Source organism: Alnus glutinosa, chromosome 5 (assembly GCF_958979055.1).
Source record: "Alnus glutinosa chromosome 5, dhAlnGlut1.1, whole genome shotgun sequence".
In the NCBI taxonomy this organism is placed as follows: domain Eukaryota; kingdom Viridiplantae; phylum Streptophyta; class Magnoliopsida; order Fagales; family Betulaceae; genus Alnus; species Alnus glutinosa.
In genome coordinates, this window is record NC_084890.1 from 7,967,039 (window position 1) to 7,979,408 (window position 12,370).

General features: G+C 35.2%; 3 protein-coding genes across 3 annotated transcripts; 2 read left to right on the forward strand and 1 right to left on the reverse strand.

Annotated features, from left to right (window-relative positions):
- Positions 1-2,833: 2,833 nt before the first annotated feature.
- On the forward strand, positions 2,834-5,267 carry LOC133869627 (uncharacterized). The gene is made up of 8 exons (XM_062306670.1): positions 2,834-3,006; positions 3,106-3,195; positions 3,872-3,931; positions 4,051-4,090; positions 4,178-4,271; positions 4,459-4,518; positions 4,634-4,725; positions 4,875-5,267. Exons 1-8 carry the CDS (start codon positions 2,897-2,899, stop codon positions 4,959-4,961), a joined length of 633 nt encoding a protein of 210 aa, XP_062162654.1. The 5' UTR covers positions 2,834-2,896; the 3' UTR covers positions 4,962-5,267.
- Positions 5,268-5,756: 489 nt separating this feature from the next.
- LOC133869626 (stress-response A/B barrel domain-containing protein UP3-like) lies at positions 5,757-6,625 on the forward strand. The gene has a single exon (XM_062306669.1). The coding sequence runs from the start codon at positions 5,788-5,790 to the stop codon at positions 6,562-6,564; it is 777 nt and encodes a 258-aa protein (XP_062162653.1). The 5' UTR covers positions 5,757-5,787; the 3' UTR covers positions 6,565-6,625.
- Positions 6,626-7,445: 820 nt separating this feature from the next.
- Positions 7,446-11,423, reverse strand: LOC133869506 (protein LOL2). Its single transcript, XM_062306529.1, has 4 exons — positions 11,227-11,423; positions 9,717-9,824; positions 8,497-8,606; positions 7,446-7,705 (listed from the first exon to the last, which is right to left on the reverse strand). The coding sequence occupies exons 1-4, from the start codon at positions 11,327-11,329 to the stop codon at positions 7,637-7,639; spliced, it is 390 nt and encodes a 129-aa protein (XP_062162513.1). The 5' UTR covers positions 11,330-11,423; the 3' UTR covers positions 7,446-7,636.
- Positions 11,424-12,370: the final 947 nt, after the last annotated feature.

Below are 12,370 nucleotides of genomic sequence, written 5' to 3' on the forward strand. Positions count from 1 at the left end.
TATCAATATCATACAGGATTCCAAGTCTGAAAATGAGTCCTTTGAAACAAGTTTACCTGGTAAAAAGGATGACAAACAGGATACTCTACAGATTACAGAAGTTCAAATCTAATAAACTTTCCAAATTCATAATTATATGTTTTTGACTTGCATGGCCATGACTCAACGCCCACAAAGAGGCTCATGAGTATTTAACCAGTCGGTTGGTTCGCCATTAGAGGCACCTACTCGGCACAATTAAGCAGCTGTATGTCATAATCATTATAAGCATATATTATCAGAATGACCTCCTAGATTAGTTCCATGTGTCTGCCAAGTCTTAGCTGCTAGATTGCGTCCTTGACCTCTTCTCTCAACATCAAAAGACTTATCCTTGAAGGAGATTCTGAAGTTGTCATCGTAGCACTTCAACAGTCCAACATAGCTCAAGATTGACGAATTTCCTCTGCCATCCATAATATTATTGACTCTATCTCAGTTGATTTCTCGTGGTTAGCCCGAAAGGTTAAAAAAAGTGTAAACTTTTGTGCTCATTATCTGGCACATTGAGCCGGCATTCTCATCAATCCTCCCCCAATCCATTCAATCCACATAGTTAGCGGCAAAGATCTTCCTTTATTTTCTATTCTTTCTACTATCTAGTATCTTGTAATTTCTTTTACTTTAAGCCTAAGCTTTGCTTTGGCTTTAATTTGTAATTTCTTTTCAAGTATCTTAAAAAAAAAAAAATCGGTTGGTTCGCTTATTATCTTTCAATCAAGTCTATTAATTAAATTTCACGTTCGTTTAAAACACGTGATTTTCATGTTTAATTATAATTTTTTTTTTCATGATATATGAATTATATTAAAAATACATGTGAGAATTGTATACTCTAAAAACAGATATGTATTAACAGAATTTCTTTAAACCCAATTTAAAAAAAGGAAATTTGTCCTTTCAAAAACAGTGACTTGATATATAAAACTCAATGCCCACAAAGAGGATCATGCGTATTTGTGGGCATGAGAAATGCAGTCGGTTCACATGGAGCCGCCCACTATGGCACTCTCTATATGCTTTCACCAACTAATTTCAAGCTTATATGCGATGAGACTCCCACTTTCATTGAGTAATATAATTAACTATTTTTTCAATAAATAAAAAAATTACAATTAACTATTGAAAATAGTGACTTAATGTTCCTGTAATATGAAATTGACCCCGTAAAAAAAAAAAAAAAAGGTTAAAAAAGAGAGGATAATCTCATTATTGTTTTACTATATATGTTAGTGTTTGTAAATGACTATTATAGAAGATTGAGATGGGTTATACAATGTTTAGATTTAGAATGCAAAAAGAGCAACCCGTGTATATGTTTGTTTACATAGCCGATACGAATTTTGATAGTTTTATGTATAGAGATTTAACCAAATATTTCATTGAGTAATACGATTGGGATGCGGCTGTGGACAAAGACAACTGGAAGATGTGTATTTGAGTGATCATTTGAGATTATGAGGGTGAAGTTTTGGCTACTTTGTTAACTCTGAAAGATTATATTACTCACCCAATTATTGTAGAAGCCAATGCAGCTTGGCGAGCCGTTTATTTTGTAGAGAGTTGGGGTATCAACGGGTGGAGCTGGAAGGAGATGCTCTCCAGATGGTACAAACCCTGCGAAAGGAAGGCAGTAATTTGAGTAAATATGACCATATTATGAGGAGACTCATTGGGTATTAAATGGTTTTTATTAGTAGAAGGTTGCTAATATTAGGCGTATTGCTAATAAGGCTGCCCATAGTTTTGCGAAGGAGGCTCTCTTTCTTGGTAAGAAACGGGTTTTTTCTTGAGAAATTTCCTATCTATTTTAATGGTTTTTGCCATATAAAACATTATGCTTAAATTGCTGATTTTATAATGAAGGCATATCTACCGTAAAATAAAAAATAAAAAGAGTAATATAATTAACTATTTTTTTCAAAAAAAAAAATAATGACAATTAACTATTGAAAATAGTGACTTAATGCTCCTTTAATAAGAAAAGAAGGCAGTAAGTTTTAAGCTTTAAACTTTTAAATAAATTTCAAATTGACCCAGTAAAAAAAAAAAAAGGTTAAAAAAGAGAGGATAATCATCTTGTTATTGTTAATTTGTTTTACTATGTTAGTGTTTGTAAATGACTATTATAAAACTGATTGAGATGGGTTATACAATATTTAAAATGATTTGGAATGCAAAAAGAGCAACCCGTGTATATGTTTACATAGCCGGTAAGAATTTTGATAGTTTTATATAGATTTAGCCAAGTATTTGATAAACTAAGTATTCTTGTTCGTCTAGTCCAAATAATTCAAGTATTATTTTAGCTAGCCAATACATATATATATATATATATGTAAAAATGGAACCAAAATAAACTACATCCGTGATCCGGCTCAACAAACTGCTGAAACATTTGGTGAGTTTCTACCGTGCTCACCAAATTTGACGATTACTATTCAATCACCAAATGTGAAAAAAGAAAAAAAAAAAAAAAATTATAATATTCTCTCTCATCTCAAATGAAGAATAAAGAAATATTTGAAAATGAATATTTAAAACGGAATTGTGAAAGTGAATAATTAAAACAAAGAGTCGAATAATCTTACTATTTCAAGGTTAGAATTCCTTTCAACTATTAAGAAAAAAAAAAAAGGCAACAAAATTAAGAAAATAAATTGCCCAGAAAAATTAAAAAAGGAAATTTGCAAAAAAAAAATAAAATAAAAAAACGCTCTAAAATTTGAACTTAGAAGAATTTTATTTGAGCGCGCGCCACAAGAACCCGTCTCGCTTTCATTCAGTTTCTCAAACTAAGCGGTTCAAAGAGCTTCACATTTCCAAAACCTCACCTCCAGAGCCTCAAATTTCAGGAATGTCCACGGCCAAAGCAAGAAGCGCCAGGAAGCAAGGGTCCGAGTCCGAGCTCGCCAGATCGGCCAAGAGGAACCGAGTCGAGGACGAGTTCGATCTCGACTTCTCCAAGTTAGTTACCACGAATAATGATAGTCCTTTTATGGTTTTTGTGTGTTTTTGATAGAGATCTAGGTTGAATTTTTGTTGAAAAAAATGGTGGAATCGCAGTGATATCAAAGGCCTTATGTCGGCGCTGCACCAGATCAGAGACAAGGCTCAGAAGGACGGGCAGAAGAAGAACGAAGAGACCATCGCCAGGTAATACGAATCGTTTTGCTCGTTATCGGAATCGATTACATGTAGTTGACTATCCGAAATTTCTGAATTTACAATTTACTCGAAGCTGTAATTTGTGTGCATTTTGTACGAATTAATCCCATTGATAATCAGAAACTTTCATAGCATTCATATGATTCCGAAAACTTTAGTGCTCGATGAAATTGCTAGCACAGAAACGTTTTCATGGAAAATTGATTTTTAAAGAAATATACTATCGTGATCTAGTTTCTCTCAGCCTAGACAGATTATATTTGAAGGATTTTATGATCCGATGCTATTCCGATCTGAGATTTTCATCCGTTGAAGTATAGTTTTTGTTCAGTTTGTTTAAATCCCGAATTGTGAAAGTATAGCGTTCTTAGATGAAGTTGTAAATTGCATTTAACTTTCTCAAAGTTTGTTTGTTCTTCCTAAACAGAACTAAATCTGATTGGTTTTAAACTCTCTGCAATATTATTGTTGAAATGCTGATTTAGAGATTTCCAAATCTGGAAATTTATTAGCTAATCAGCTCATATTCTCTACTTAGCTATAGCTGTTAGTAATATTAATCACACTTAGTTTATGTAATACTAATCAGCTTACTTAATTAAAGTTCATGTAAGAAATACAATGAAATAGTTACTTGTGACAGTTAATTGTGTTTTGATGACAGTGTGGCTGCTGAGATGAAATCAATGATTGATGAGTTGAAGTCAAAATTTGAAAAGGATAGGTACAGTGGAAGACCGATAAACACAATTTTTTTTTTATACCAAATTTAAGTGTCTAAATTTGGACATATGATCATATCTGTGTATCTAATTGAATGCTCATGCATTCTTCTATTGTCAGACAAAGTTTTGCCAAGGCACTTTCAAAGAGCTCAAAAGAGGTCTGTGGCAAAGGGGCTCAGCATTAGTACTTGTTATTGAGTTTACAAAAGAAATGATTTGAACATTTTGTGATTGAATATTTGCAGTGTGAAAACTGCTTGAAGAATGAGAATGCAAAGTTCCAAGGACTGTACGAGAAATTTTGCAAGGAGAAAGCTTCCCATCTGCAGGCCTTAAAAGGTACAAGTACTTTGATTCATACACGTAACCTGAATCTCTTAATTAGCCAAGCATAATTCTCAAAGATGCAGTTTGCCATTTTCTCTAGCAGAACGACATGTTTCTGTTTCAAATGATTTCAATAAATAACTTGAGTTCTACTAGTTTTAGTTGGAGTAGCTGCTAATTGACAGGTTCTGTTTGACAGACTCTATTTCAGGATTTGAAGAAGAAAAGGAAAAGCTATTCACACGATATGAACAAATGAGTGAGCAACATCACTCTTCCTCCCCCATTGAGTGAAACATAATTCCATGTTCATCCAAAAAGAACGAAAGAAACCGAAACATAAATCCGCTAATTTTTATGGGTTGATATATCAGGGAAGAGAGAAAGGAGTATGATATCTGAACAAGAGAAAGCCTGTGCTGCTAAAATTGCTCAATTAGAGGAGTCCTTGAAAAAGAAGAAGAAGGTATAGTAATTATAAGCATTTGAGTTGCTTGATTTTTGGAGCTACTCTCTCTCTCTCTCTCTCTCTCTCTCTCTCTCTTTCACTCTGTCTCAAATGTTCAAAGATGTGTGCAAACAGCTCTAACCCACACTTTATTTTTTGGAACACAGGATGACAAAACTTTCAGCATCCTGAGGAAGACCCTCGGTACATTTTGGGAGGATGCCTCAGATGAGGACTTCCCATCCGATGATTGAACATGGCTTCAATAGACAGTGCTGCAATCTCTTTCATCCTTGGTTAAAAAACAATCGGCAGATTCTGATTTCATGTCTGTAAGCAACTCTTAATATAAGTCCTGTGCCTTCCAATTTCATGCAAGAGGTAAATACAAACTCTCAAACGTCCTGTTGTCTGGAAAGTCGCTTTGATGGTTCTGTAAATTCCCTTGATTTCTCACACCCTACCAACTTGGGTTGTTAGTGCTGTTAGCACTTCCAATACCAATTTAAATGTAATGCTATTATAGGTGAAAGATGCTTTGCAATAATTTCATTAGGGTAGTCAAACTGATATGGTGTCTGCCTTCCATAGCAATCCATAGTGTTGTTTTTTCGATAGAAGAATTGAAAACGAAAACATATATGGTCATTCTGAAGTCATATGAAAAGAGTTGGTTTTAGTGAAAGAGTATCTTCTGGAAATGTATTCCAAACATATCTTAAAATCAAAGTTTGAGTATAGTTTGTGTGCGTCTTGGGGTGCCATGGTCCGTTTATGTCCATCATAGCAATTAGAAATTTTGGTTACGAATTCATGGAAGAAACTGGGTTCAGTAGTAGAAGCTAGTATATAAGATGACAAAGACAGCCGTTTAGGCTCTTAAATGTCGTTGGCAATGTAATTTCGACCCGTAGTGGTAGTGTTGTTGACCCATTGGCCACGACATGTCGTTTTCGTGTCATTGAGACATCCTGCTATCCTGGAACGAACTCTCAAGTTCTCGACTACCGGTCTACCACTACTTATAAAAATAAATAATAATAATAAAAAACACTACCAATCTACCACCCTTTAAACCCGATGCTGCGTCCGAAAACCCGTACACTCGCTCTTTTCCCTTCCATTTTCCCTAACTTTCTCACCGGCCAAACACCTTCCCATCCAAATCTCCACTCGATCAAGATGTCCTCCCAAACCCAAACCCAAACCATCGAACACGTGGTCCTCTTCAAGGTCAAAGAAAACGCCGACCCCTCCCAGGTCGACGCGTGGCTCCACGCGCTCAACGGCCTGATCTCCCTGGACCAAGTCCTCCACCTCAGCGCGAGCTCAGTCTTCCGCAACCGAACCTCCTCTTCCCTCAGCTTCACTCACATCCTCCACAGCCGCTACAGCTCCCAAAACCACCTCGCCGCCTACTCGGCCCACCCCAACCACGTCAGCGTGGTCAAGGAGTACCAGCCGTTGATCGAAGACATCATGGCCGTCGATTGGGTCTTCGTCGCTGATGATCTCCACGTGGCCCCGCCACCGCCCGGGTCTGCGATTCGAGTCACATCCCTGAAACTGAAGGACAATCTGGGCGATGACGTAAAAGCAGAGATTTTAGGGGGGATCAAGGGAATTAAGGACAGATTTGGGGAAATTAGTCAGTTTACTTTTGGAGAGAACTTCTCGCCCGGGAGAGCCAAGGGGTTTTCGGTCGCGTGGCTCTCGGTTTTTCCTGGACGTAGCGAGTTGGAGAAGGTGGATGGGAACGAGGATTTGGTAATTTTGGAAGAGAAGGTTAGGGCTTTTGTGGAGAATGAGGTCGTTGTTGATTTTGTGGTGCCGTCGCCAAAATCTGCGAGTGTTTGATGGTTGTCATTTTGTATTACTCTTTATCAACCAAATTTCAAGCTTCCAAGATTTTATCAAATAGATGTTGCAACGTTACTTTTTCCGTTCATTTATCACACAAATTTTATATTAACAGAAAGCGTGTTTTAAAAACATGTTATATTAATAGACAGGACTCCCCAGCTAACGTGCCTAACAGGAATGGTAAGTTGTTTAATGAACAGGCTTGAGTGCAGGAGGTTGCTCTTTTTCATGGCGGTTCGAGCCTTGAACCCCAATTGAATACTACTCCAAACTAATAATTATATAATAAATATATACATTTAAAAAAAAAAAAAAAAAAAAAAAAAAAAAAATTAAGGCTCAAAAGAGCATTTTAAGGCTCTAATATAATAAAAAGTTAATAAAATACTCTTTAATTAAAGCCCCCACTTAATAATTATACAATAAAAATTATTTTCAAAACAAATTTTGATACTCTAATATAGTAAAAATTTAATAAATAGTTTCTACTTAAGGCCCTCGATTATGATAAAAGTATTTACAAATTGAAAGTCTAATTAGTCACATTAAAAAATAAATAAATTCTTGAAAAATCCCATTTATTTACTCTTTTTAAAAACTCCATTTTTACATTCAAAATTAGTCCAATGTGCATAATTTTTTTAGAACGTTCATTTGAATTGACTGTTTAAAAAAATGTAAAATTTCCTTAAAGTGAATAAATTCTCATTGTTTGTGTTGTGCATAATCGATAGAATTATACCCTTGATGAGTCTTCAATGTTCAACATTTTTTTCTGCATTATGTTCTATTACAAATCAATCTTTAAATAACTTATTATCATTTTTCTCTTTATTTTCTTTTTTAATCTTATTATTTCATGTCTTTGAATCAAGTGATAAGTCATACTATATCTAATAAGTTACATATATAAAAAAAAGTTTTAGAATACATTTTACAAATAGAAGAAAGTGCTTTAATTGACATATTAAATAATAATAAAAAAAACATAATATCAATATTAAAATTTAATTTAACTAATATTTAAATTAAATATAAGAAAATGACATTACTTAAACTTGTCGTCTTAAGCCTCAAAATTTATCAAGCCGGCCCTGGCTTGTTGCACAGACCATGGAGGTCGCCTATTGTGCTCCTACAAAAGAACCAATTAACACAATCAAGGTAATTAATACATGTTAACAACCAATGCCATTTATAATTGGTCAGACTACATAGATTTTCATACATTGTAATCTCCGAACAATACAGTGCATGAGATGATTATAGTTGTCAAACGACATCTTAATCAAATTTCTTTCCTTTCGAAAAGTGTTCTTGTGCTTTTTATTTCAATAACTACTGCCGAATCTTTGTAGTTTTAGCAATAAAGATATAATTTCAGTTCGCAGTGCTAAAAGCATGGCTTTTTTGTATGTAGTCTGGTATGCCCATAAATTAATGTGACTAGATTCAGACATGTACATTTTTTACCCAAGAAGAAGAAGAAGAAGAGCGGAAAACTTTTCTTAATATCAAACATTCAGAAAAAAGGACAAAATTTTAATCCTATTTAAAATACATGTGAGAATCATATGCTTTAAAGAAAGATGTCAATTTAATAAACTGAGTCGGATGAACTTTGTCCTAAAAAAAACCGAGCCTTTTTTTAAGCCATGACAATTTCTTGATCCTGCTTAGTAACAAAAATTCTTACACTTCACCAACAACTGTTCACAGAAGGCTTAGTTTGCAGATTAACAGGCATCAACCAAAATGGTTTATTATGTGGTTGCTGGGAAATATCCAAATCTTTTGTTCAGAAGACCAGCCTCTTGGCAACTATGCATGCAAAAGCATTCCAATTCAAGCAACCAAAAGAAATGGAAAATAGTATGTCTAGAACACATAGGCATCCATATATTTGCAAGAAAGTAGTTCACATACCCCAATTTCTGTCACAAAATGGCAAGAGGAACACTTGACTGATGATGGTCCGTATGGGTAGATCAGCAACATTTCACAGCTGCCACACTTAACTTGCCCTACCTCCTGAGCTGAAAATCAAGTTACAAAATCGTATGTCTTTGTTACATTCTTAAGGGTTAATGGCTTATTAACCAAATCGATATCCATACATTATAGGGCTTTTGGATCAATAATTAGATCCTTAACAATTGATATCCAGTAACCACGTCACGAGTTCGAGGCACGGAGGAAGCGACCTATAGAGTGGATTAAAATTGGTATTGTGTATAGGCATAATATTAAAGTCTTTGAATATTGATAGGTGAGTGGAGCTGTAACAAAAGAGAAAGGGCTACAATCAAGTCAATGTCGATAGAGTGGGCCGTCTTGGATATCGAATTCGAAAGTGCGGTGAAATGTTCCGATCCTAAGGGTTCAGGGTTTAACAAAATTAGTAACCATTAGTCCTAGGACTTTTGGATCAATGGTTAGGTCATTAACAATCTTGCTTTTATGACAGTAATTACAAATATGAATTTGATGCGTGAGACTGCGTGAAACTGACCAAAGACAGAATTATTTGTCATAATCATTTGAAATCCTGTCTCAGCTATAGAAATCAATGGCTGGCCTCAGGTCTACTCTCATCTATTCTGCAACCCGTACATGCAGATTAATGAATTGAGACTCCTAAATGCTTTCACCTTAGTTGGAAGGAGATCCCCAATACCATGTTTTGGGACTAATTATTCCATTGCAAAAAGTCAGATGCAAGAATCTTAACATGCAATTTAACTTACTAGAGCCAACTCCAGATAGATTTGAGACTGAGTATCTGACATATGTGTATAGTGAGAACTTTGGGAGTATGCATGTGCATGTGATCTGACAGGGAGGCAATGAAAGACAATCATCATGACTTATGTATTCAAAGCCTTGCCACACCAAGTGAAGTCAGTGACATGCCATTATAGAAAAAAGTACTGTGGGACTGTTTCACCTCAGTTAGGAGGTAATATGTAACACCCAATATGGGTCTATAAGTCTATTAACAAAATTCCAACAAATATATACCAAAAAGCAAAGAAACCTCTAGCATTTTGTGCTAAATTTAAACATAACACCATGAGAAGCTTTACTGCTAATGACTAGGGAAACTAGGTATTGGATTAGATACAGGAGGAAGAGAGAGGATGAACCTTCTAATACAAAGTTGACTGTGTGACAGCATGAGCATTCAATATGTCTGGCTCCACGAGGATACTTCAGCAGGCGACGGCAAGAACCGCAAACCATTTGAGCCATTTCTGCATCAGAATAACATGGTTGACCAGTTGAGAATACCTTTACAATCTAATATTTTAGATACATTTAGTTGTACAATGGTTTGGAAAACATAGAATCATCAACTTCCTAATGGATGAAATTTTAGGTCAAAGACACGCTTCTGAAGCAAAAAGCACCGACTCCATTTTAATCCCTTCCTGCTGTTATCATCTGCAAACTGCCCTACTGTGGCTGCTATTGTTACCATTATCATGTTTAGTTTAACATATTCAATTGAAGTCAAGTGTATAAGCAACATTCAACAGCAATAGTTTAATAGGCAGCAAAGGCTGGCTTTCTAGTATCTTCGTTTTTTTCCCTAGCAGCAAAGATTCCAACAGAAAGCAAAATTAAAATTCAACATTGAAAACATATGACCCTCATGCCCTCTTCAACAGTCTGCCTATTACACCAAGATGACTCATCCATCCAAATACATGTCATATATAATTATGGCCCCATATTTCTATCATGTCCACACCTTATCTGATTATTCGCTAACAAGATCAGACTCTTTAGAATTTGCATGGCATCCTTCAATTTCAGGTTACTACCACTTTGTAATGACATTTTCTCCAAACACAAGCAAAGGACTTTCCCTCAATGCCATTGCTCACCCAATGGCAATGGTGCTATGCCAGATTTGTAGAGCCCAGCAATTATAGGTCTTCCTACATGAAACTTCCATTATGCAAGCAGTGGCTTCCTTCTGTCCACTCCAGTCAACTAAAACTATCAAGATTTAGTTTTGAAACACACTTTTCAGGTGAGTGCTCTCCAGTGTAGCTCTTTCCTTCCTACTTAAATGTAGTAATTTGTTATACAGAAAAAGCATTTCATACAACTTCAGATATTCAAACAATCAAGCAGCTTCTTTATGTTTTCAACTGAAATCATATTAACATTGCACCTAACATACTCAATCCAATAACATGTTCTTTGCAGAAACCGCACGCAGAGACAATCAGCCATTCTTGATAACATACAAGATCAAAAAAGGAACTCCCCAGAAGGACATCTATACATCTTAAATCAATCATAGTAACACCTAGAGGAATTATGCCTTTCAGGCCAAAACCCCTTTTAATTATAATGTCCGCAAGTAGCAAGATCCAATTTTCGTGGGGAGCTCCATATAACAATTTCGTAGAAAGTAGCAACACTTGGTGTTCGTGAGCCACCGAGAGTGTTGGTGATGGCCCAGCTGATTGTTTAGAACAACAATGGAAAAACGCAATTGACAAAGCAGATTATAGTGAATCACCAAGTGGGTAGCCTTCAAAAGTGTCAAAAATTCATTGAAACTGCTAATGACACGCACATATATTTTATGGAACCAAAAATCGTGATAAAGTGTCACTGAAGAGATCGGAAGAGACTCACCGGAAGGTGGGGCTGGTGGTGGTTGTGAAGAAGGGGGAGGGATGGATTGCCAACCTGGCGGTGGCCCCTCGTCGTCTTCTTCCTCCACTTCTTTGCTCCCCATTCTCTCTCTCTCTCTCTCTCTCTCAGAATTTACAGAGCCGTGTCCCGAACACGGCGTCGTTATATGGTTTGCCGAATGACTCACGCTTGGATACAAACGCTCCGTTTGGATCAAATATCAATACGTGAGTAGTGCTATTTACTACATTTTTGTTTCACATTAATCTTTAATTTGCAATGATAACGTGCAGTCCAAATTAATATTTAATTTGTTTTTAAATAATTGATACAAAAGTTAATTGAGTTTATCAAATCAACATTTATAAAATAATTGTAAAATAAAGATATTACTTCTAGCAGTATTATACTATTATCTCTCAATAAATGTCTATACTTAAGGCTTGATTTTTGCGACATGTTTGATAGTGGAATTTATTATTATTATTATTATTTTTTTTTTATCTTTTATTTAAAAAAGCATTTTTGATATAATATAAAAATGAAAAGTACTTTTTAGTGGGTGAGATTTGTTTTTCTTGGGATTTATATTTGATAAAATGTTTATTTTAGGAAAACATGAGCAGATGTAAAGTTCTTTTCTTATGGAAAAAAAAAAAAAATTGACAATATGATCACTCTCAATAGGCAAATGATTGTCGGGAGACGTTTTACCGTCCCCCAACCAACATTTTTAATAAAAAAAAAGCTTTTTACATCAAAAAGCAACTTTTGATGTGACATCAAAAGTTGCTTTTTGATAAAAAAAAAAAAAAATTATTAAAAAGAGGCAAGCAGGGGATGGGTTACCGTCCCCTACCAATCACTGCCCCTCTCAATAAAGAAGAGGGGTGGCTACATGACCACTTCGATTTAGTTAAAATGAACGTACAACCATCTATAACTTTTTTTAGTGGCTACACAGCCACCTCTAACCAGGATAGAAGTAGTCACGCGGCCATCTTTTTTTTCCAATGAGGTGGCCACATAGCGCTTTTTTTTTTTTTTTTAGTTTAATTTTAATTTCTTTAAAGTAATAAGTAATCTGCTAAAGTTGCAAAAAATAAGTTTTTATTTTGTCAAAACATTTTTCTAATAAAGAATG